Consider the following 26043-nt stretch of genomic DNA (forward strand, 5'->3'; position numbering starts at 1 on the left):
GCGGCAGACCTCTCCTGCCATGCCTGTTGCTCGCCTCATCAGTGTACTTTGGTCAGTCTGCCTGTTCTGCTCCCCGCTCTGCCTCTGGGGAAATCCTCTCACCCCCCTCCCCCAACTTTAGCCTGTCCCCTGGCCCTTGTGTGCATGAATAAATAAATTTTGGGCCTCCCTGATGACACAAGGGGTTAATCACCGCACTATGACGCAATCCACAGCCTCTGCAGCACAAGTTCTATCCCTGGCCTACCAGGGAGATACCCACATGGTGCAGCAGACCTCTCCTCACTTGCCCACTGTTCCCCTCAGCAGTATATTTCTGTCAGTCTGCCTGTTCTGCTCCCTGCTCTGTCTCTGGTGACTCCTCTCACAACCACTCCCACCTTTAGCCTGTCCCCTGGCTCTTGTGTGCATAAATAAAACAAAAAATAAATATTAAAAATATATATTTAGTCTTCCATTTGTCATTACCAGGTAAGTTTGACAAAGGGGATAAAGACATTTAATTTGGATCCTGGGGTAGTTTTCAGCTGCTCTACAAGCTGATGCTGCAAGCATGGAAGGCAGGGCTTGCAGTCCTGGGTTGAGATGCGCGAGCGCCTGAGAGAGGACAAGGGCTTCTGAAAGTTGGCAGCCTCTGCAGGAAACAGTAGACTCCAGGGCTCATCTCAGCAACGCAGTCACCAGAGGGAGGGAAGTGGTGAGAGTACCTCTCCGGGGGTATACCATGGTGCCAGCTCAGGTTTTCTCCCTGGTGCTGATGCTTAATGTGTTTACCTAGGGATATCTCATGACTGAACGCCTGCCTGTGAACATGGTTTTACTGTCTGAGTTCTCTGTTGGAAAATACAAATTCAGTGAACACACACACAAATTGCTAATTCATTAGAACTCTTCTACTTTACTGAAATTCTCACGTACTTATTTTAGGCCTAAAACTTGAATGTGTAGTTAGCAGCTAACATGACCCTCAAATTAGGTCTTGATAAGTGTCATCTGACTGATGTGACTTCTTAGGATGTTCCCCTCTTCTGTTTCCCAAAAGTTCTTTATGGTCTCAGAGTTGTGAAAACTGCTATGATGAGGATGCGGCTGGTGCCCTCCTGACAGCCTGATGTAACCTCCCCAGTGAAAATGACACAGCAGCCCCTGAGACCACAGATCCTTTAACAACAAGGGCTTCATGCATGGTGGGGGTCTACGGCCTGCCCTTCGGGGATCCTATATGGAAAGATCCTGGTGTGATTGCCTATCACAAGAGAATGTGTGATTCCTGTAACTAGGGAGTTGGTTCTATCCACACAGCTTTGTCTGCTCTAGGTGTTATGATCAAGTAATATCCTTGGGCAGTCTGTGTACAAGAGGCTGTGACGAACCAGTGTTATCACCTTAGCCAGAGACTCTTAACCTTAACTGTGCATGAAACTTATCTAGAACATTTGCCCAACAGGCCAGGCCTTACCCCAGGAGATTCTGATTATTCAGACTGGGCTCCAAGGGTTACCGGTTTTATAAGCTGCTGTCTCACTGCTTCCCAGAGTGAGGCTGAAGCAGTTGGGAGCCTCAAGTTGGGAGCCTCTAACAGGAATCTACCCTTTCTCCCAGGGTTCTCATTGGCCCTTTGGCCTCTTGCTAAAGGATGGACCTGCCTTTGCTAGGCAGGAGCCTGAATTGTCTTTAGGGCCCACCTGTTTTTGGACTCCCCTGCGGCAGCTAGCAAATTTCTCCTCCTGAGATGTCTGCTCCCCTAATAACAGCCCACTTTTTTCGTATCCTGTTTCCCACACTGCTTCCCATTTCCTCACCCGTCCCTTGCCACTTGTGTGTTCTTTCTCTAAATCCTCATCTCACTACTCTAATATATTAAATGTAGTGGTGTAGGGTAAGTGAAGAAATCATCAGGCTTTTCTGCCCTCCCACCATTAGCGTTGATGGCGGATCCCTGTGGTCCTACACGCATGCCTGATGGCGGGCACCTGGAGTGGGGTGTGGGCATGCATAGGTGGTCACACCTGTGCTGCCACTGGACTTATAAGGGCAGCGTCACGGGGACGCCAGCAGAACAAGAGCAACAGAGAGAAAGAGTAGCAGAAGAGAATGAGAATCGGAGAGGAAATGCCAGAGAACCCAGAAAGCGTGAAGGCTTCCAGGAGGCTGAGGACCCGCCAGCCTCCTGGCCCCAGGGCACCCCTGCCTCCCATGTACCTGGTAAAAAGCCCAATAAAATCCTGAAAAAGCCACCGAGGCCTCCAGGAACCGCCTTTAGCCATCTGCTCAGATCATAAAGATCCTGCTCTGTGCCCTCCTGGCACTACAAGTGGCCTTCAGAATTCTGGGATATGAGATGTCCTCCAGCTTGGCTGCACAGGGTGAACAAATTATTACCAGGAGTGGAGGTTGCTGTGTGTTCCCAGTAGCAGAGGGGGCCTGGCCAACCTGTTAACTTTCCCTTCCCGGAGAGTTTCAAGATTTGTTTTTTTACATTTTCCATTGAATTGATCTGCCACGTTATGTCTTCAGTGAGCTACTTTTCTGCTCCCGTGTGTCTACTGACTTCTGGAAGATGGCACAGGATAAATGGACAAGGTTTTTATGGGGTTTGATTGGGAGGATGGTTGACAACTACCCCTTTCTCTTGTACCAGCAGGATAAGAAGCGGGCACGTGGGGTAGGGCAATAAGTCTTTCAGGTCTTGGAGACCACTTTTATTATAAAGCATGGGCTAGAAGCAGACCTGAGTATTTTTCGAAGCTTTACTCTAGGGAAGTTTTAATCACAGAAGTAATATTAAGAGTGACAGTCTTGGGCCTCCCCTGGTGGCGCAGCGGTTGAGCGCTGGGTTGTGAAGCTGCCCGCAGCCTCTGCAGCGCCGGTTCAATCCCCGGCCACTGGGTGAGGGTCCCACATGGCGCGCAGACCTCTCCTGCCGCCCGCTGCTCCCCTCAGCAGTGTACTTCGTCAATCTGTCTGTTCTACTCTCCCCTCTCGCTCTGGTGAATTCTCTCACCCTCCTGCGCTTCTGACTGTACCCAGTGCTTGTATAATAAATAAATCTTTAAAAAAAAAAAAGAGTGACAGTCTTTGGAATCACATACAGACATGCTCAAAAACATTGAAAAGAGTTTGCACTTCACAAAATGTTGACGTCTTTCAGAGCTGTGCCTTTGCTCACAGAGTTCATGGTCGTGTGTGTGTGTGTGTGTGTGTGTGTGTGTGTGAGAGAGAGAGAGAGAGAGAGAGAGAGAGAGAGAGAGAGAGAGAGAGGGAGGGAGCGCACACACATCAAATGAGCTGTATAGCAATGGAAATGGATAGAGGAACCACCAGAGAAATGGAGTCTAGATTTGAGTACTTAGTTTCATGGACTGTAAAACATACATTTTCTCCAAAATTAGAACTTAAAACAATGACTTAACATCAGTCTCTTTATTGGTAGAATGCAGGGTGTCTCAGCTAGACAAGGGTCTTAGCTATCTGGTTCAGTGGCTTCTAACAAGATCTTAACAAGCATTTAGCAGATGAAAAGGGTTTTTATGCCAACAGGGCACTGTGTAGTGTCCTGGAAAGTGCACTCCACAAAGGACCCTGGAACCCAGGTTCTAATTCTGGGTCTGTCATCTGAGGTTCTTAGAAAGATCATCTTTTTAAGTCTCAATAAGAAGCAAACAGTGTTTCATTTGGTCAAGGTTGTTGTGAGGATTAAACGAGACAATGGTATAAAAGGGCCTGGCAAGGAGAGGCATTTGAAAAGCATGTTAGCGTCTGCATTCCACATGGGTAATTCACTTCATGCTATTTTGAGGTCTTGTTTGAAGGACAGAAAATTCAGTACAGAGTGAAATATATGGTGAAGCTACAAAGTCTTTCTGCTTGTTCCTGTTTTACCTGACAGACTGCGAAAACGTTCCGTACTAACTTTTCTTAGTCTAAGCTATCTCTTTGGGTGATGGCATTTACTCCACAAACTCCAGGTTATAATTCTATATTTTACCGAAGTGATCCTTCTCTGTGTTCCCTCCTCCTTTTGCCCAAGCACTTCTTGTTATTTATTTGGATTGCCTTTTTTTTTTTTTTTAAGGATGATTTCCTGACTCCACCCCTGGCTTCCCTGACTAAGATAGAATTCCTTAGTTCCTGCATTGGGCCTTTAATTATGCTTTGCTCTGTGTGCCTCTCACCTGCTGAATGGGGTGTGTGAAGGCACAGAGGGTTTGGTTATTTTCTGTTGAGGCCACAGTACGCAGCACATTCCCTAAAACACAGTAGGTGCTCAATAATATCTTTTGTCTAAAAATTGAGTGGGTAAATGCACTTAATTGTTTTTCTGTTAGAATTAAGTTTTTAAAAAATAATTCAATGAAATTCTATCTTTTATCTTATTGATCTACCTACTTTTTAAATCTCACTGTAATCAGTAGTACTCAGTGCATACAGATGAAAGATTTCATTAACTACATACGGATGTTGATATCTACCATGAAAATCACAATGGCAGTGTTCATTCCTTTTTCTAATTCTCATGCATCTGTTTGATGAAACGTCTCAGTGATGAGAGCTCATGGAGGCAGGATGCGTAATGGGAAGGAGAAAGGACCAGAATACAGGTGTAACCTCTAGACCTACATGACATTGCTGAAACCCTTTGAGCCTCTTTGCTTATTGGAAAAAATAGCTACACATGATTCCTGGGAGGAGCCAAACAGTAATACACATAAGGGAACTATATAAGGCACAGCACCTGTGAAAGTGATTAGTTACCGCGTCGTACCTTCCATTCAGTCGTAGGAAAATGTTATTTATTATTACATTGAGAATTTTTTTTTTAAACATCAAGATTCTACTTGTTGTGAGGGATTTGGAGGAGAAGAAAGATAGGAATGGAGGAGAGAAAGACAGAAGAGATGGTTTGCTGTCTCCAGGAAGGAAGGGAGTTGGCCAACAAAGAAAAAAAGATAAACTTAAACCCCTCAAAGTCTTACTCTTTCTAAGCATCAATTAACCCTTCTGCCAAATAAAATAATATGTAAGTTAATGATTTCTTTTTATACTTCACCCTATTTCTGATTTTAAAAACTTCCAACATTTTGTCAATGTTCTTTAAGGGATAGGTTTTTGTTTGGTTGCTTGCTTACAGTTTGGGTCACCAAAATGGCATCTTATATCTTTATTCTCTGAAGTTTTTTCTTCCTCCTCTTTCATGTAACACACTTAAATAATTTATTCATATCAAGCAGGCTCTGAATGTCATCTCAATGACCACTCTCAATTTCTCTAATCATCCGCCCAAACCTGCAGGAATTAGAGGATACTGCCAAAACACACCATTGTTGGGAAGAATTCTTAACTAAAAGAGAGTTTGACTATCAAAAAAGTCTGGGAATTTAGAGTTTTTGTGTTCACATTAAATGGCGATTGAGTGGTTTGTGTGTGTATTTTTTTTTTCTTCAGAATTTGCAGAATATTTTACTAACAACACATCAACAATTTAACATTCTCAGAATGTTTCAGTGAATAAAAAATGCTAAGCCTTTATCTTCTCTTTTGTTGCATAATTTATTAGTACTTTCATATTTGCATAGTTTTAGGGCCTGGGAATAATCAAATTCTCTGAAAATTAATAAAAACATTATTTTCGTTATTAAACATGTCTTATTTGTGATTTTGAATTGAAGAGAAATCAGCAGAGTTATAGTAAGATTATGAAGTTCCTAATGAATTATTAAAAAATAAAAACTTATAACATCATTAGTAAATATATCTTGGGAATGACATCAGAAAATAGGTCAATAAAAGAATTCCATGAGTTAAGAGGAAATTTGCAGCTCCATTTGATGCACATTTTATGAAACTTTGTCAATATATTTTGCTTTCAGTACTTTGCTTTGAATTACAAAGTATGGAATATAGTTTTTAAAATACTGAGGGATTTGATGTTGTTTATATTCATAAATTCTAAATTAGGAGGAATTTCTTTCTGAAACCCCCATCTTGATTTTGACAATTATACTGAGAAACACACCATAATGTGTGTGTGTGTGTGTGTGTGTGTGTGTTTGGCAGAGTCAAATGGCAGAATTTTCCATATAAATTTCCCCAGGTACAGCTTAAATTGATGTAAATAGCTATCTTGCAGACAAAAACAATTTCAATGGCCATGACAAATATATGCACCAGAGATGTATGTGAGAGAAAAACATTTGAGTAAGTGGAAGTTATGTCAAGGACTAAATTTCCTAATATACAGTAATCAAAGCAGTACCACCTTATTTCGCCCAGCGCTTTATAGAACACTTCCAAACAATATCTGTCATAGCATCAACCTCTTTTCCTCCCCAACTTCAAAAGCAAGAAAAATGAGATTAGGTAATTTTCCCAATGATACACAGTTAGAAAATGGCAGGGGAGAAATAATACAACTTCAGCGATTTCCAGTTCCATTTTCCATGACAGTACACTGTCCATATTTGCTCTTTGAAGTGAGCTGTCCTTATTCTATGGAAGAGAAGTCTCAGATGTTACCTGTTGATAATTTATTTTTTAAGTAGATAAGTTAGTCATTTGATTTATATTTCTTTTTTTTTTTTTTAAAGATTTATTTTTATTTATTTATACAAGCACTGGGTACAGTCAGAAGCACGGGAGGGTGAGAGAATTCACCAGAGCCAGAACGGGGAGCAGAGCAGGCAGAAGGACTGAAGTACACTGCTGAGGGGAGCAGCGGGCGGCAGGAGAGGTCTGCGCGCCATGTGGGACCCTCCTCTGGTGGCCGGGAGCAGCTGGGGATCGAACCGGCGCCGCAGAGGCCACAGTCAGCATCGCAACCCAGCGCTCAACCACTGCGCCACCGGGGAGGCCCTTGATTTATATTTCTTACTCTATATTTATGTACTTCTTAATCATACTTTCCAATCTCAAGAAAGCACCCTATATCTTTCTTTAGTTTTAATTCATAAGACAGGTTAATCAAACACCTATCAATGTATTTGTCAATGATAACAGATGCCTTGATGATAAAGACACTTTGAAACTTACAACCATATACTGTAAATTGATATTACATGGCACTTTCAAATGTCTTTTTATGCTATGGTCCATGAAAAGACTGTTGCACAATTGTTTTCTCTCTGACTCAATAAATGAGAACAGTGTAATTTCAGGGGTTACTTTAAATTTATTTTATTTTCAACATTTTTATATTTCAACCAGTACTGGAAACAGGTAACTATTTCATCAATACTTTTTGATATTGCAACTAAATTATTAGTATAAAGACCTCACAAGGAAGGTAAAATTTGTAGTCAAGAGAGAAGGCACATATTGAGTAATTCTTTTCACTAGGCCCTTGAAATGAGAAAGCAGATAAGCACGCAGGAGTTGCTGAGGGAAGACAGTAAGGGATGGCAGTGAAGCCTGGTAACAAGCAGTGAGCTCACTGGACTCCTAAAAGGTACAGCTCTCTGGGGGTTCAAAATTTCAGCAGCTAGAGAAACCTTTTCCAGGGAAAGCAGTGGCCTGGCAGTGCTTCCCACCTAAAAGACACACAGTTGCACTTCCATGTCAAACAACTGGTAAATTTGTGTAAAATCCAAAAAGAGAGTGCCAGGCTTGGCCCTCTAGAAAGGATAGCAGGCACAGAATTTCAATGATCCATACGGATGCATTGAAGGCATCAGAAGATCAGAAGGTAGAGTTTGGACTTTTGTCCACTATAAACATTCTTCCTGGCTGTCCTTGATCTATACAGATCTTTTTTTCTCCTTTCTTTTGCTATTTTAATAAATAGGTAGTAATTAATCTTGGGCTACTTATCAGTGTTGGGAAAGATAGGTGGTCTAATATATTAGAACAGAGAGACGGTCTAAGTATTAAATGCATATGTAATTTACATGTTTGATCAACAAATGACTGAACATATCCATAGCTTCCTTTCTGTGTTCTTCAACTGTTGTTATTTAACGTTTTATGTCTTTTATTTTTTCCATTTCAGCAAAAACAATTGAATGCAAGAACCATGACTGAATCTTCTTTAAAGGTTTAACCCTCATCCCAGTTATATCCCCAGACCAGTCCTGGTCATACTTCAGGAAAACACTAAGACCTAATTAGTATTGTTATTAATTATTCCTTCCTGAAATGAGAAACCAAGAAGAGTGACATAAACAGAATAGTGGTATGCAGGGTAGGTTTAAGAGGTTATTTTATGGATGCAGGAATGCACTGTTAAGATTCTAATAGGTGTTGGGCCTCCCCAGTGGCGCAGTGGGTTGAGTGCAGTGCTGTGAAGCTGTCCACAGCCTCTGCAGCATGGGTTTGATTCCTGGCCGGCCAGGGAGCAACCCCCATGGTGCAGTAGACCTCTCCTGCCTTGCCTGCTGCTCCCCTCAGCAGTGTACTTCAGTCAGTCTGCCTTTTCTGTTCCCCGCTCTGTCTCTGGTGAATCCTCTCACCCTCCTGCGCCTCTGGCCTGTACCCCAGGTCTTGTATAAGTAAATAAAAGCTTAAAAAAAAAGATTGTAACAGGTATGACAAAAATGAGGATGGAGAGGGATATACTAATACAAAAGATTTTGTGAAAGAAAATGCATTTGTCCATTTTCTTGTTGGCATTAGAGGAATCCAGAGAAAAGGTAGCTTACTGAGGAAAGAAGCAAGGATTTACAATTAATGTCACACTTAGAAGAGTCTGTAGATCTGGGAAATGTTAAAATAGCCTGAATTAACAAAATCTAGCTAATTCATGTTTTACACTATATGGCAAACTGGCTGATTCCACATTTTTAATCCCACAAACCCTTCCAAAAACTGTGAGGTGGACTTTTATCTCTCTTTTAACTAGCTGGGGAGAGCAATGCCTGCATTTTTCTATAGTAATCCCCCCAAAGCACATCTCTTACATTTAGTCCCTTGTAAAATTATTGTGGCAATAGAGCCACTTGGTCCTATTTTAACTCATCTTTGGGTTAGCAGGAGGCCTTTTTAACATATTCCTTGTCTCCTTGGGGGAGGGAGGGCTGTTATTATAGTGCCTAATGGTTCTAGATCAGCTGGTGCTTTTGCCAAATCCTCATAAGGGGAAAACAGGTAACAAAGGATATAAGACAGGACATGTGTGAAGCAGAGGAATTTTTTTACATTGTCACCAAGGATACTTTCTCAAGTTAAATGACTTATCTTGGTACTTCAGACAGTAGAAGTAAAGCTGCAAACTAAACTATTCATACTAAGTAAATCTCATTCTGAGATTGGCCTTGTAGACATTATTTGAGGTGCTTCAGCTAAGATTAGAGAATATTTTTTTTTCCCTAAAAGAAGAATTTTTTTCCAGCAATCACTGTAAAGGCTAGATTACAATTTATTAAAGAGAGAACAAAAGAAGACAACAGCATTTTGTGCCCTTGAGCTGATGACGGTTTGGAAAACTTTGCGGGGAAAGCCAGCTTGATCTCAACCTGGAATGAAACACTGGATTGGTGCTGGCCAAAAGAGGAGAGTGATAATGATGAAATGATAATAACTCCCATTTCAAGAGAATTTTACTACTCAAAAGTTATTTTCACCTACATTATTATGTTTGGCCTTCACAAGAGTCTGAAAGCGCACTTATCAAAGGACATTTTAATTGCTTATAACTCTTTTCGTGCACTAAACCTGAAACACTCCAAAGGCAGTGATTACATGTGCTTAGTGTTGTGCCGATGCCAAGTAAGTGGGCTGGGAGGGGCAGGGACATGAAGTAAATTACATCTCCTTGGGTGCTTGGTATCAATAGGTATTGTTAACCTGGGGCTTCTGGAATTGTGGAGCTGAGTTGTCCAGGTCAAATAAAAGGCAGAACAGGTCAGACCCTAAATCCACACCACAACGCCCATGTACAGTGTGCCCAGATACACATGACCCCAGGGACTGCCCGCACATCTTCATGGCACACCCAGCGAAATGGCAAAGCCAATGTTTGTCTCCACAAAATAGCCTGATAATAAATTTCAAAGCTCTGTATCAACATTGAATGTTGCCAGGAAGAATCCTGTGACACTATGGGATAAGAGAATGACTGAGGATTTTCACAATGGTTGTTGAAAAATGATTTTTCTTTGTACGAAAGAATCCTTTTGACCTTAGCTAAGGCACCTCAGCTGAAAAGCATGCAACTTAAATCTGAGGAATAAGAGTCCTATGGTTTTCAGACTAGTATTCTGGTTGAATATCTATCGCCAAGATGCTTATTTATATGAAACTCCTGGTTTAAGGAGACAGTTTTTATTGGATGAAATGGGCACATGCCACAGACAAGTGGGCTAAGTCAGTTCACTCCCCTTCCCTTTTAGATGGCTCAGATGCTTAAACTGTGTCCTTTCTTTCCTTCCTTCCTCCCCTCTCTGCCTCTTCTTTTTTTCATGCACACGGGGTAGCCTTGTATTTGATATAGTGTTCTTCAGCACAGTGAGGGGTGTTTTGCCCCTGCAGGATGCCTAAAAACCTGACCTTGGAACTGTTCATTCCTTCTCACCCCCACCCCTATCTAAGTCTATGTCTTATCATCTTGATTGCAGATTTAGCATCTTAATGTACCTTGTTTGCTTGCAGGTTCATCAGAATTAGTTTTATTAATTTATAAAATTGGTCAGTTCCTTTAGGGTGTAGATTATTTTATAGCTTCCTGAACATCTAAAACAGTGCTGCCCACATGCAGAAAGTGTCTCCATATGCTCTTATGATTAGTCAAATGAATCAGTAGACCCAGAGCTGTGGTATGCACTAAGCACTGAGGATGTAAAATTGAACGACATATTTTTCCTCTTAGAAATCTCAAAGTCGCCTTGCATAGTCATGCAGATAAGATGGAATATTAGATTTAGATTCAAAATGCTTTAGAATTATGAATTTGGTAGAATATAAAATCGATTATGAGTTTCTTTAGAAATACATTAAAAAGGAATTGACATTACATTTGGGTTTTTTGAAAACTGACTAGGAAGTGTCCAGTAGAACTGAAGAAAATGAGTAGAAGGGGAAGGAGGGATAGTCCAGCATGTTATGCAAATAGTAAGAAATTTGGGGCATGTGGAGAAGAGAACATGTGCTGAGACAGAGAGAAGAAAAGTCCTGGAGTTAGGCCAGGGCCAGTGTGTGAAGGCCTCATATTCTGAGAGCATGAGTTCATATTGGGTGCAGATGTACTAGTGGCTAGAGTGCAGGTTCCAGAATCAGACTGAGCTGGGCTCCAGTCTAGGGTTTACCATTCACCTTTTTCAAAGAATAAAAAAGTGTTTGTATAAGTAAAATGCTTACCACTGTTTCTGGAATATCTATTTCTATAGAGCCAACTTTTATAATAATCATGGGGAAACAAAATTATGTCATTGAATTAATTTTGTTGTATTTCTACATTACATTTTACTTTTCTAGAATTGATTTTTGAAAAGGCAAGCATGATGGCAGGATGGAGAATGGAAGAGAAGACAAAAATAATTTTCTAAAAATATGGGTAATCACTATTTTTTTTTGAGTTCCTTCTGCATACCAGGCAGTATGCTAAGCGCTATACTTGTGTTATCTCATTTAATTTCCAGAGCATTGTAGTAAGGGAAGTGCTATATTATTCTTGTTTTACTAAAGATGAAGATTAATGTGGTAAGTGACACTTCAAGGTCATACTCAGACTATATCGCAAATCAAGTTTTAAGCTCCCTATGGGTTCATAATTTTCTACTCTACAATGGAACATTTATAATATTCCAAGCCTCATCTTCCTAAATCTGTACAGTGAAAAATATCTTGCTTATAACATTACTGGGAGAAATTAGTGAATTACATTTATGACAGGACTACTATAGTGTCTGATGCAGAGCAATTACAGTAATGGTAGTAATTATTATTATCCTTCTTATCTGTTTTAGAACATCTCTAAATATAAGTTAGAACATCAGTTTGAAATCGACTTTGGGGAGGAATAAAGAGAAGACCACTTCAGCAGTCTTATTGCTAAGCAACCAGCTTACTTCTGTGCTGGGAAGGCAGAAGCTTTCTCCTCTGAGGACGCTGAATTTTATATATCTGTGTACCTAGCCCTTTCTGAATCTGCTATTCAGGTTAATTTTACTATTTAGTTTTTATTACTCTCAATTCTATTTGTACTGGTATAAGCTATAGATTATGATATCGAACAAGTAGTTAATCTGATGCATAAATTGATCTGAAAGACAGGTTCCATATCACTATGCAATTATCTGTTTTTTCTAAATTTGTTCCCTAGCCGATTGCGTATTTTTCAAGGACACTTGTCATGTTTTGGCAATCTATTTATCTCCAGAGTACTGCAAGCCATTGGCCTATCTTAATAAATGTTTATTACATGACAATAAATTATTGAATGAATAAAAGGCAAAACAATCCTTATAGGTATCACATTTTGGGGCTACTCTTTAAATCTGAGTTACTACAAATTAAAAAAGGATGATTATAATGAATATTTATATATTAATAATGACAGTTACCGAATTATGTAAAACTTTAATAAACATTTATACCTTCTGAAATTAATACCTTCTGAAATTAGATACTATTCCTACTAAGTAAAAATCATTCAACTGATTGGGGAATAATGCTTCACATAACTGAGATCCTGACGCAGCAACAATAAAATTAATCACATACTACCTCCTGCCTTCTAACAATGGAGGGGGATTAAAGCTCTGTTTATTTCACTTGACTGCGGAAGTCCTTTCCTAGAGAGAGAGACTGGGAGACTCAGAATGTCTGTGCCTCTCCACAGGGTGCAGCCTGAGCACATTGGAGCACAATTGCAACCCCACTGGATGGAAAGTCGCTGCTGATAAGGGATAACTTTCCTTGTTCATGTTTTCGCCACTGCTGAGAGTGACATCCGTACATGAACTCATACAGTGATGAATGAGGCTTAAAGAATTTCTGCTTCCTAGAGCACTTCCCTGTTTAGGATTCTCTTTCACTTCTCCTGCCATCAGGAGGACTGCTCTGAAACACATTTAGACTGTCCACTGTGAAGATATGAAAAGATAACTATTCCGCCAGAAGGGGAAAAAAATCATATGCAGGGAAAACAGGAAGTTTTCAGGAAGTTAGAATGTTTTGGGTATATATATATTGGGTCCTTTCCACCTGTGAGGGGGGAGGAGGGAGAGGGGGATGGGAAGTGTGTCCAAGGTCCTGCCAGCGTTGCGGGGCACAGACTAGTGCTCTGCTCTGCTGTGACTGCGTCTCTGTAAAACCCCTTGCCTCCCCACCGGGCAGTTTCGGTCTGAGAAATACACCCTCCTCCTGAATTCACAGGGTCCTAGTCAGTCCCTAGTTCCATCAGAGAAAACAGAGAGCTGAGGGTGAGACTCCTGGTTGTCTGTGGTTGCTTGAGTTTCCCCAGCCCATCTCGCATATGGAAATGACCCCTTACATGGAAATGACATTTGCCTCCTCTTGTGTTCTTTTCTCTTAATGCTCATTTTAAGGTGAATTCTTCTGGATAATTGTCATTGTGTGTGTGTATGTGTGTTTATATGAACAGATATAAAGTGGGAAAAAAAATCTGGCCTTTACTTTTGTATTTCCAGGCCTATTCTCTTCCTTAATGGAAAGCTCTCTTGAGTACTGAAGAGAGCTCTGCTCTCTCTCTCTCCCACACACTCTTTCTCTCTGTCAGGTATTTTTTTTTTTTAATGCTAAAAAATGGAAGAGAAGAGGGAGTAGGAAGGGGAGATCACCCATTCCTAATTAACTATGGCCCGCCCTCGGACAGCTGAGATGGTTATTCTAACAGCACTGTCTACTGCAGCTCACAGATCCCCCTCCACCCCATCAGGCACATCCCTTTGTCAAAATCTTGGCTATATACAAACATGTGAGGGAACAAAAATTAAATGATATCTAGCTGTTGTAAAGAAAATTAGACTGTCTCAAGGGTCAACATCTTGCTTAGCTATTTCTATAGATCTGGAAGGAAAATTGGTTTCTTTGGTCTGGGATCTCCTTACTCTCCGTGCCCTACCCCGTCTTCTCTTCCTTTCCCATCATTCAAGACAGCCTTGGACAAATCTGATCACTGGATCGATCACATCTGAGAGTTTTAGTCATTGACTAAATACTTCCAAGGACATCATCATATGGCGGAATGGAGACCTAATAATTGCTGTGGGTAGCTCCATGACATCTACCAGATACTTGGATGATTCCCAAATATTGCTTTATGAACTGGCTAAATCATAATGACTTAGGAAATCTGTTATACTACAGATTCCTAAATTTTATTGATATACATTTGTCTCAGTATGTTTGATACTTTTGCTAGATTTGGAATCTCCGGTCCTAGACAATTGTCTCAAATCAGAAGTCACTTTGAACAGAGTCCCTGAGCTCTCATTTGAGGCAGTTATGTTCACCTTGTCCAGCTGACTCTAGTGCTGTTTGACTAATTTTCAAGGACAAGGATTATGCAACTTTCTCATATCTGAAGGGAAAAAAACCCAGGGATCTGTTGAGTCACTCCCACATAATGATTTATTGAGGTTTATCTTCTAGACACTGAGATAAAAATTAGCTGCATATAGGGATTTGGACATAAAGGATATCAGATGCACTAATGTGCACAAACACACATGTCTAACATGCACACCACTCATGGGAGCCATGGGTCAAGTTCGGTGGGCCCTTTTTCAGGGCTGCTATGAATGATTGCTCAATTTGTAAGCTGCACAGTTCTGAGTACCATTTTCACAGACTGCAATGAGAGCAACCGTTCCTCCCAACCCCAACAGTTGTGCAATGTGGTGGTTCTTGGAGGAAGTCAGACATTATTTTGAAAACCAGAAAGAGCCCACTACTGAGTAAGCAAACAATGTTTGTGGTGACAGTTCAACAGGATTACCCTTTTTTCATTGCAGCTGGGTCCTAAGACTCGTTCTCTGATCTGAGACGATGCACACACACACACACACACGTTCACATTCTATTCTCTGGCCTTGTCCTTTCCCTAGGCCAAGCTGATCTAAAAGTGCTTCCCTTTCACCTCTCTATGCCACAGGTAGATCGGAAATACCAAATTTGAGATGGAGAGTCAGTTCTTGGTGAGCAGTTCCCCAATTCAAGGCTTCTCCAGTATTCTGGAGCTATTCAGGGTCAATCTTGGCAGTCTTTAACTTCAAAGCCCTTTGTTTGAAATCCAGTCCCATGCAGTAAAGCACGTTCATTTCATGCAACATAGCTCAGTGGGTGCCTATAGTTTCAAATACCCCAGTTTACTAGGCAGCACTGAGTTGGGAGTACTGGTATGAAGGAGCATGCACAACGCAGTGACAGGAATGTTCACCACCAAACACAGAGAAGGAAAGGAGCAGCAAAGCTGTGGTAGCCAGAGGAGGACTAGCTTTCCTATTTTCAGTTCACGAAAAGCCTCTTGCCTCTACAGTTTGTAGTTTGGCATGGCAATGCCCTTGGCTGTGAGCTGACGTTACATTCAAAGTAAGTCAGATTCACTCCCAGACTTGTCTGTGATCTGGGGTTTGTGTCTTCCCTCAGTTGTGGTCGTTCCCTCAAAACCAATGCTAGGCTTTGGCATTTGTTTTCTTTAGTGAACAGTCTGGGAACATGAATTTCCTCCAATCTCTTCCACTTTGCAAACTCCAGAAAGATTGACCAAGAAGTTAATTCCATGGGAGAACTGACTGTGAGCTAAGACTTCAGACATGCAAAGCGCACAACCTTGGGCAACAGCAGCTTCTGGGACAGGAGGCTCCCATCACTTGACATGATGATGGCATGGGCTTTGCAGACCAAATACACACAGAAAACCAGTGGTGGCCCAGGTTGGACACACTGTATGGGATGCACAGTTGAGTGAGGACCTGAACCAGGGAGCCACCTGTTCCTCTAGCTTGCAAACAATTAGTTCACACCACCTTAGGCCATCACAGTTTGCTTACCTGCTCATTGCTGCTCTCCCACCATTCCCCATACTCCCTTTGGGGGTGAAACACTCTATTTCCGACTTGTGCTGGGCCAGTCTCCTGTCTTTGTACCTGGTGAGCATGAACAAGGACAGGAGCAAACAGAAAGATGTGATTTCATGCTTAGCTGGCCAGGCTGAGGAAGAGACATGGCTGCGGCAGGTTGCCCCATGCCGCAAAACGGGCTCCTAATTTTCAATGCAGTGGCTGGCCTGTGATACTTGATAGATGTCTGTGATGGGATGTAGATAACATTGGGGCTGTTTTAATACTTCTTGGCTGAACCACATGTATTCTACCCTACGATGCAGTGAATGCATCACACTTAGATACTCAATGGCCAAAGGAATGCCATTGGAATACTCAATGGCCAAAGGAATGCCATTATTCGCAGCTAGGAAAAAGATGAGTATCAGTAAATTAGAATATATTAGCTGCTTTCCATGTATCAGAGATGGTGCTAGAACGTCACTTAAATTTTCTCTTGCAATATCCCTATATCAGAGGCTTCATTATTATTATACATAGTTTACCAAAGAAGAAACCGAATATTATAAGGCTTAAGTAGATTGATCAAGAAATTGAGCACAGAAAGACTAAGTTTAGAATGTATACCTATTAAAATTTGTTAGCTTCAAGTATTAGTTATTTTTTTAATCATTGTTTTCAATGAAAATTTATGAGGGACTGGTGATGCTAAAAGAGACGAAAGGCTGTCCTTTGGTGTTAGAGATTTATATAACCACTGAGCTGAAGTTTTACAGTCAGTGACAGACTGCCCACATGGTGGAGGTAGTTTTATATCAGAATGGCAATGCACCACCCCTGGAACGTAATGGTCGTTCCAGCTAAGAGAAGTCAGCTGATCTCCAACATAATGCTACATATTGTGTCAAGATGAGCCCTCCTATTTGCGTGACAGTGTTCGGAGTGAATATGCTTCCACGGAAATTATTTCATTTTTATTGATCGGTTTAAACTTGTGCAGCAAAGGGGCACCATCATCCCCATTTGCCAGGTGAGAAAACTTATATTCACTGAATTGACTTGACTTCACCAATCTCTTCAGTAGAGAATAATTACCAGGAGAGGTAATTATCTTGGGGGCCCAAGATTCTTAAAGTTTATTACCTTGATACCATTTTTTTCCTTCTAATATTGGAGCCTACTAAGATGACAATTCATCCATGTTCCTGGTATTTGACAGGCAGTGATAGTGACTTACCATCAGACTTATTTACTCCTGACAGAACTGGTGTTTTTAAAGTTTCTTTTTCTGTTGTTTCAAAGTTAATAATAAAGCAAAATGCAATTAAATTAAAATTGGTCTTAGTTGTAGAATAGAAGCTTTCCCCTTAACATTTTTTTTTCTTTTTAAGATGTTAAAAGTATTTAGTATTTGAATGAAAATGACTTATTCCATCAAACTAAATGGGAAGAATGGGTTTAATTATTTAGTGGACATTACCTATTAAATTCTAGTCAATGTGCTTTGTACCAGAGATAAAAGAATCCACAGGTCCTGTGTGCCATAGAGCTCACAATATAGAGGAAGAAGGATAGAAAGAACGGTATACATAATGTAACTTTAGGTATAGGCCATAAGGAAGAAAGACTATAAAGACTTGTTAGAGGAGATAAAGCAGCAGGCTAAACCTGATTGAGCAGCCTTTATTTTATCAAAGAAATCACTTTAGAAGAAAATCCCTGCACCCATCATTGGATGACATTACACTTTCAATAGAAAATACTTAGTACTTACATGTATGTGAATTGGGTCGCGTGGCCATATTGTTGTCCTATAGTTTTTTTCAACTAAAAATTAATATTAATAGCAGAGTAGAAACACTGATGGTCATTCAGTTTCAAAGAGGTACTGAACGAATTGTTGAAGGTATTCTGTTGCGTAAGGTGTTCTGTTGAGCTAGTTGCCGATTTAAATCTTCTATAACTAACTGAGGACATCTGCACTCAATGCTCACAAGCTCTTTTTTTCCCCTGTCCTCTCCTCCCCATTTCTTCTTCCTCTCCATCTCACAGACGCATTTTTCCAGGTGACCATGTCTATGAAATAGATCCTACCAATCCTACTCTAGCAAAACCCAACTTCCTTCTTCATAAGCTTTTACAAAACGAAATAATACAAACTTCAACTTTTTTCAATAAAGCAAGAGGTGCGTTACACTCGTTGAAACTTTCAAGTAGTCCTTGTATTCAAAACAAGATGAAAATACCATTGAAACAGATTCAGAAGCTGATCTCACTAGCAGATGGGATACTCTTGCCTATATGTAGCTCAATTATGCTCACCGGATACTTACATAGACTACATTTTCATTCATTATTATTCGTTTTTCTTTTCGCCAAAATGTGCTGTTTAAAATAATAAAGATTACATAGTTGCTACATTGTACCTATAAAGAAACACAAATCTTTCACGATTTGATTTTATTTCCCAAAAATGGAAATTTCAATTAATAATTAAGTTTTCAGAGTATAACTTATAAAATATCAATTAAAATTATTTCATTTAGGGACTCCCTAGTGGCACAGGCGGTTTTGCACAGCCTTGTGGAGCTGTCTGCAGCCTCTGCAGTGCCGGTTCGATCTCTGCCGGCTGCAGAGATCCCCACATGGTGAGCAGACCTCTCCTGTCTCACCCGCTGCTCCCCTCAGCAGTGTATTTCGTCAGTCTGCCTATTCTGTTCCCTGCTCGGTCTCTGGTGAATCCTCTCACCCCCCTCACCTCTGGCCTGTACCCTGGCTCTTGTATAAATAAATAAAATCTTTAAAATAAAGTAAAATAAAATAATTTCATTTATAAAGTAAATTTTTTCTTGTAGGCACTTATTAGAACACATCTATATCTACACATACACATGCATGTATGCATACATACTTGCAAGGCATTATTTTGAGTAATTAACAAATATTAATGAATTTTTCAAATAATATGTATAATTTATTGTAATTATACCCAGGTTACATATAAATAATAATAATGATAACAATAATAGTAACAAAAGAAAGAGAAAATTGAATGTCTGTTTCTTTTCTGTACATTATCTTCAATTCTTAAAATGATACTACAAATTAGGATATATTTTCCCGACTCCAAAGAGGCAGACACTGAAAATCAGTGTCAGTAAATGCAAGCTTACTGAGTGGGGAACTTTCTATCAAAAATTATGTCTTTGATTTCGAAGCTCACCTTACTTTTATTTAAATTCCCTTTAAGTAACAGTGTTAGTAATTTTATATATTCGAAACTACAGGGCCTCCCAGGTGGTGCAGCGGGTTGAGCATGCGCTGTGAAGCTGTCCACAGCCTCTGCAGTGCAGGTTTGAATCCTGGCCGGCCAGGGAGCTACCCACATGGCACAGCAGACCTCTCTTGTCTTGCCCGCTGCTCCCCTCAGCAGTGATTTTGGTCAGTCTGCCTGTTCTGCTCCCCACTCTGTCTCTGGTGAATCCTCTCACCTCCCACACATCTGGCCTGTACCCCAGCTCTTGTGTAAATAAATACATTTTTTTTTAAAGTATAAAAGCTCATTATTTAGTTTTTCTCTTTTTGGTCCCATTTTACTCTTTTTGGTCCCATTTTTCTCTTTTTGGTCCCAAATGAATAGTAGAGTTAACAAAAATGGCCATTTGAAGGTCTAGAGACAAAACTTCAAATTTAATTTCTTTAAGTTTGTGTCCTATAAATGCAAACATATGTTTAGTTTACATCATTCAGATCATTTTCTCAATATTCCATGTGCGAGGTGCTGTGATAAGGAGGGCACAGGTGTCTGTATACTATTGATAGCAATCCCAGTTTACAGTCTGATGAAATGTAAACAGATGATTTCTTAATAATTTGAAAAGTTTTACTATAAAAACAAATACAAAAGGAACCTATCAACCCATATGAGGATGGCAGGGGGAACTTCAGTGGCATAGGTGTGATGCTTAAGATAAGTCTTTCAAAATAAGGAGGCATGCACTGTGGAAATATGGACAGACAGGTAGAAAAATCACGAGCAATGATGTATAAATTCCTAGCAGCATGGGATATGTGGGAAAATAGTATTTATTCATCTTTTTTATTGTAATCAGTGTAAAATAAGAGATAAAATGGGTGGTGTGGATGGAGTGATATATAAAAGGTATGTCGTGGATGAATTTATTCTTTAGGTTATGGAGATCTTTAAACTAAGAGAAAATATGTCAGAGTTGGCACTAAGATAAAATACTATAGACTCCAGGCAACACAATTAGAGATAGACTCCTTCTGCAATCTTGAGAGATGACATAATGCCAGAGGGTAGTATGACATGGATGAAAAATAGAGCACAGTTTCGAAAATATTAAGGAGGCAAAATGAGTGGGATTTATTGGATGATGAATGTGACAGAGAAAAGCGTAGAAAGAATGTTAGTGCAGTTATTGCCTTGGGTAGTTTACTCAAAACTGTTAATACAGAAAGATCCTGTTAGAAGAAGAAATAGAATACTTCAATTGGGAATATTGGGTTTGAGGTGCTGATGAGACATCCAAGTGAATATGTTCAGCAGTTCAGATCTAAGGGTCTGGAGGTTAGGGACTGTTACACACGGGAACCACCAGCTTGCTGCTGCTAGTGGTTGAAATAGTTGAAAATAGTTGAAAATATTTGAAAATGCTCGGAGAAAACAGGCAATCTATGCAGTCAGTATCGAGACAGGGTTTTCGGACTTTCTTATTTTACCAATTCAAATATATATATAAATCTGTTAATGTAAGTGCCCACCCCTAAAAAACAAAAACAAAAGCAAAAACATTTGCTGAGTACAAGCAGTGTTCCAAATATTGAATTTGGGGTTCTTCCACCTGCCAACAAATTGTTTCACTGTCTCCAAACTTCTAGATTCGCGTTCAATATAACTTGACACTTTGGTTTCTGGGTCATAACCTTGGTGTGAAAAGCTGTCAGGGTAGTTTTCATATGTTTAAAAATGATTTGTTCTGAAAACAGCTTTAGTTGCTTTTCCTGAAGATTTATATATCCCTTTTATACCTCATTTGTCCAGGAAACTCAAATTCCTTTTTACTCAGTTCTATAAGACTACAAGATTCATCCTGTGAATTCAAAAGTCATGAGGGTAACAATCACGATTGGACAGTAAATGTAATTTCTCCACATTGAAGCCAATAAGTTCATATACTCAGAGGATATCGGTAACCCTATTTTGCTTATCAGTTTCAGCCAGTGATCATAAACAGTTGTCTGGTTGTGATATTAGGCAATGCCAAAACCACATTTCAGGCATCAGAGAAGCTAATCAAACATTACAAAAATAATGGCCATGAAGGTGAATAGAATGTACTAGACAATGTCTTGGAAGCACTGAATTTGCCTTTTTTAAAAAGATTTATTTTTATTCATTTATTCATATAAGAACTGGGGTACAGACCAGAGGTGCTGGCGGGGAGGTGAGTGGGTTCACCAGAGACAGAGTGGGGAGCAGAAGATGTGGATCTACTGAAATAAGCTGCTGAGGGGAGCAGCGGGTGAGACAGGAGAGGTCTGCCATACGGTAGCTGCTGATAGATTGATAGTTCTGAGACTTTAACCCCTGTGCCACCAGGGAGACCCTGAATTAGCTGTTTTAACCTCAACTTTCTTTTTATGTGAGATTACTTTCCTTTTCTGTAAGGTACTTTGACTTCGGTTTTAGATTCTCTGATGCTAAACAAGTCTTAACTTGTTTCTATTACTTTCTCTACTGAATCTAAAAATTTTCTATTGAATCTAAGAATTAAGATTACTTATGATATTTACTTAAGTTTGGATATGTGTAAGGTGTGTGCATATTTATGAAGACCTTGATGTGAATATTTTCAGTGACCATTTATATTATTTTAAATATTGTTCATTTTTATATATGCTATTGTATGTAAAAATGAGTCTTCAGAGTTATTTATATATATATATATATATATGTATGCATATGTATAAAAATCAAGAGGGAGTTAAACTGAGTAAAACAAAGAGTTTTACCTCAATAGTTCACATTCAGAGAAGGCCAAAACAATTAGCCCTCATAACCATGGATCACTTGCTGGAATGTATGCTAATCATAGTCACAGCTAGTGTGGTAATTATGATTTATATGAAACTTCATCAGATGTCCAAAATATATGTGTCATATATATTTGGTCCTTCTCCAAGTTTCCCAGTTCACAGCTCCCAAAACCCTAAGTAAGTATGGGGAGTGATGTGTCTTTGTTATATTAATGAGGTGCTTTTGGAACTCACATAGGGTGGGTACCCTCAGGTGATTAGAGGGCTGGAAACTTCAGTCATCACCCTGTCCTCAAGGGACAGGAGAGGGACTAGAAATTGAGTTCAGTCACCAATTAATCAATACTGCCTGTGTAAGGAAGCTCTCTGGAGAGAGCTTCCCGGTTGATGAATGAATAGACATGAAGGACGAGTGGTGTGTCTAGCGAGGACGTAGGAGCTCTGTGCCCCTTCCCCATACCTTTCCCTATGCATCTCTGCTAGCTGGCTATTGCTGAGTTATATACTTTTGCGATAAATCGGTGATAGAGTAAGAAAAATGATTCTCTGAGTCCTGTGAGCTGCTCTAGCAAATTAATTGATTCCAAGGAGTGAGTTGTGGGAACCTGATTTATACCCACTTGGTCAGAAACACGGGACTTGTGACTGGCACCTGATGTTGGAGAGAATGGAAGGCAGTCTTATAGACTGAACCCTTAACCTATTGGATCTGATGTTATCTCTGGGCAGACAGTGTCAGAATTTAATTGAATTATAGGACACCTGCTGGTATCCAAGAATTGCTTATTGATTCGGGGAATTCTCCCCCTTCCTGCATTGGAACTGGAACCAAATAACCAGCTACGATTGGCTTAACATTGCTTTTGAAACCGATTAGCCAGTGGAACTTACACAAATCAGAACATTTATAAGTTCTTCTATAAAGCTTTTGATTATGTATTTGAGCCCATTATAGAAACTTTAGGAGCCAGTTGTTATGTCTTACTTGTCCCTTTTTCTTTGCTTCCCTGGCATTGGATAGAATGTCTCTGACTTTATTTTTCAAACTTGACTTTGTTTCAATCACTACTCTATTTCCTTTTGTCCAGCATAGGCCTTTATGGCAGCTTCAGGCACATGCAATCCTGTTCCCCTCGTTGGTTGTTCAAACATCAGCCTAGACCTCAGCTTTTGGAAGTCAGGCAAAGTTTGCATCAAACATCTACCCATAGGTGATATATTTGGTGACCACCCAGGAACAGTTTCTAATTTTAAATTGTATGAGAGAGAGGGCAGCAGGCTGTGCCTTACTTTCTAGTTTTTAAACTACAATCATTTCAGGACAATTCTAATTTTGCCACTCCCAGTGACAAAGAGAGAAGCTATGATGTACATTTGGGTAACATTTAAAATGTTACAGAAAACTTTTCCGATGGTATCTAATTCTCTCAACAAACTCAGTGTGTACTTAACCTTCAGGGGAGGAATCTGCGACTCAGAAAGCTTCACAGTCTGACCATGGCTCTATCAATGGCAAATAACAGAAATGGGGCTAGATATAACATGTTCTTTATTCACATCATTGTTTTTATTAACATTTCACCTTTTTCTTTTTTTTTTTTTGTGCTGGAAAACTTATCTAAATAATCTGATAACCCATTTGAGAGAAAAAAAAAAGTAGTATAATGTGGTAATAGTGTGCATTTAGTAGAGATGGGCTTTGAATTTATATTAATTTATTTTTTGAGAGGTCAAATTTAACTATACTTTGGCCAAGTGGGATAAATTACCTTCCAGATTCCCTGCTAGCATGTCAACAGAATGCCAATCCTCTGATTGTCATTGACCAACACTGGAGTAAACAAACATATGAAAGCTGTAAAATGGGCACTTCTGAGAACTGCCCATCAGTGTTCAGGTGACATACTGTGTGACATAAGAAGACAGGATGAGATGGTAGAATATGTCGATAATTCTAATTGACTAAAGGAGAATTCTAGTGGAAAAGAGAGGGAAATCCTGAAGACTCTTCAATTTAAAGGGAAAAGGTAAGGCCAAATCTTGTTCAGCATTACAAAGTAATAATGAAAAGTAACTCCATACATCAATCTCACCCTCTGCTATCTATGTATCTGTACTTAAATAAATTATATTAGAAGCCATTGCTTCATGTTCTGACAAATTGTATGCTTTCCATATATAGAAGAAACTGCTTTGACCATACTTGAAACGTCAAGTTGATTCACTCAGTAGCTTCAGATTAAACACAAAAGTCGACCATGATTGATTACTAGTCCCAGTACATAATTTCAGAAATGAACGGAAGTTGTGGAAGTATTTCATAGCTGGGCCTCTCTGGTGGCACAAGGGGTTAAGCACCGCACTATGAAGCTATCCTCAGACCTTGCAGCATGAGTTCGATCCCCGGCTGGCCACGGAGCAACCCACATGGCAGACCTCTCCTGTCTCGCCCGCTGCTCCCCTCAGCAGTGTATTTCAGTCAATCTGCCTGTTCTGCTCCCCACTCTATCTCTGGTGAATCTTCTCAGCCCACCCCCACCCCCCATACCTCTGGCCTGTACCTCAGGTCTTGTTTGCATAAATAAATAAATCTTATTTTAAAAAGTATTTCATAGCTGCATGGGAACATATTCTGTTCTCCATAAATATTTTTATATAGAAAAGGAAGGTTGACAGGTGAGGGAACAATGCAAATAAGCAATTAAAATGTAAAAAATCAACTATATTGACTAAATAATTCTTTTTTTAAAAGATTTATTTGATTTACTTATGCCTATAAGAACTGGGGTGTAGGCCAAAGGTGCAGGGAGTGAGAGGATTCTCCATAGACAGAGTGGGGAACAGAACAGGCTTATCTATGGAAATACACTGCTGAGGGGAGCAGCAGGCGAGACAGGAGAGGTCTGCTGCTGGGGATTGAACTCATGCCACAGTGGCTGGTGATAGCTTGATAGTGCTGAGACTTTACTCCTGCACCACTAAGGAGGCCCTGACTAAATAATTTGTTTCATAGGTATTTATGCTGAGGAAATAATTCAGCAAAAGCTCAAAGGTTTCTCAAATATTTTGCCCTTTCGTGTTTATAAAAAATAACAGAAACTAAACAAAATAAGAAACCACAGGAGGATAGTTTAATAAATTACAGCATAGCAATATTATGGAGATGTGTTAAATTTTGTGTGATATAAAATCTTTCATTTAGTTTCCAGTGAATTCCCAAAGGAAGTATTTTAATCCCACTTCAGATGTGAATCATCTGAAGTCTTTTCTTTTTCATTCTGTACGTTCCTTTGGCTTTTTTTTTTTTTTTAACAATCAATAGAAGCCCAGGAAGATACAGATTTTAAAACTAATTCCAAAGTGCTTTGTAAGCTTACATAACATCTTCAATGGGGAAAACTTTGCAGGGAGAAACAAAATGGTGACTAGAGGGAGGGGCCTCATATAAGGACAGCATCAATCTATAAAACTAAGGACTGACTTATTCCTTCTTTCATTAATAACATTGTTTTAATAGGTCATTTTAATAAAGGGAATCAGTTATCTCCTGAATTTAGGGTAATGTAATGTGTATGTTGTAATCATATGTAAGTACATCGGGTATATATTTACTAATTTTGCCATTTCTATGTATATTTTACATTGCTCAACATCTATTATAATCAAAAGTAAGATTATTTTATTTATTTACTTTTTTGTGTAAAAGAACTGGGGTATAGACCAGAGGTGCAGGGGATGAGGTGATTCACCAGAGACAGAGTCGGCAGCAGGACAGGCACATCTACTATTTCTTTTTTTTTTTTAAGTCTTTTTTTTTTTTTTTTTTTTGTTTATTCAGGCACTGGGTACAGTCAGAAGCGCGGGAGAGCGAGAGAATTCACCAGAGCCAGAGCGGGGAGCAGAGCAGGCAGAAGGACCGAAGTACACTGCTGAGGGGGGCAGCGGGCGGCAGGAGAGGTCTGCGCGCCATGTGGGACCCTCCTCCAGTGGCCGGGGAGCAGCCGGGGATCGAACTGGCGCCGCAGAG

General features: G+C 39.9%; 1 protein-coding gene across 1 annotated transcript in view; it reads right to left on the reverse strand.

The window, feature by feature from the left end:
- Nucleotides 1–26043, reverse strand: part of GRM5 (glutamate metabotropic receptor 5) — a 549187-nt gene that overhangs the window by 1113 nt on the left and 522031 nt on the right. The window contains 1 exon segment of the mRNA XM_037521807.2: nt 15945–16040. Within this exon segment, the coding sequence (XP_037377704.1) occupies nt 15945–16040 (96 nt within the window).

The sequence above is a fragment of the Talpa occidentalis genome, unplaced genomic scaffold (genome assembly GCF_014898055.3).
Source record: "Talpa occidentalis isolate TD23 unplaced genomic scaffold, MPIMG_talOcc4v2.1 talOcc4.3, whole genome shotgun sequence".
In the NCBI taxonomy this organism is placed as follows: Eukaryota; Metazoa; Chordata; class Mammalia; order Eulipotyphla; family Talpidae; genus Talpa; species Talpa occidentalis.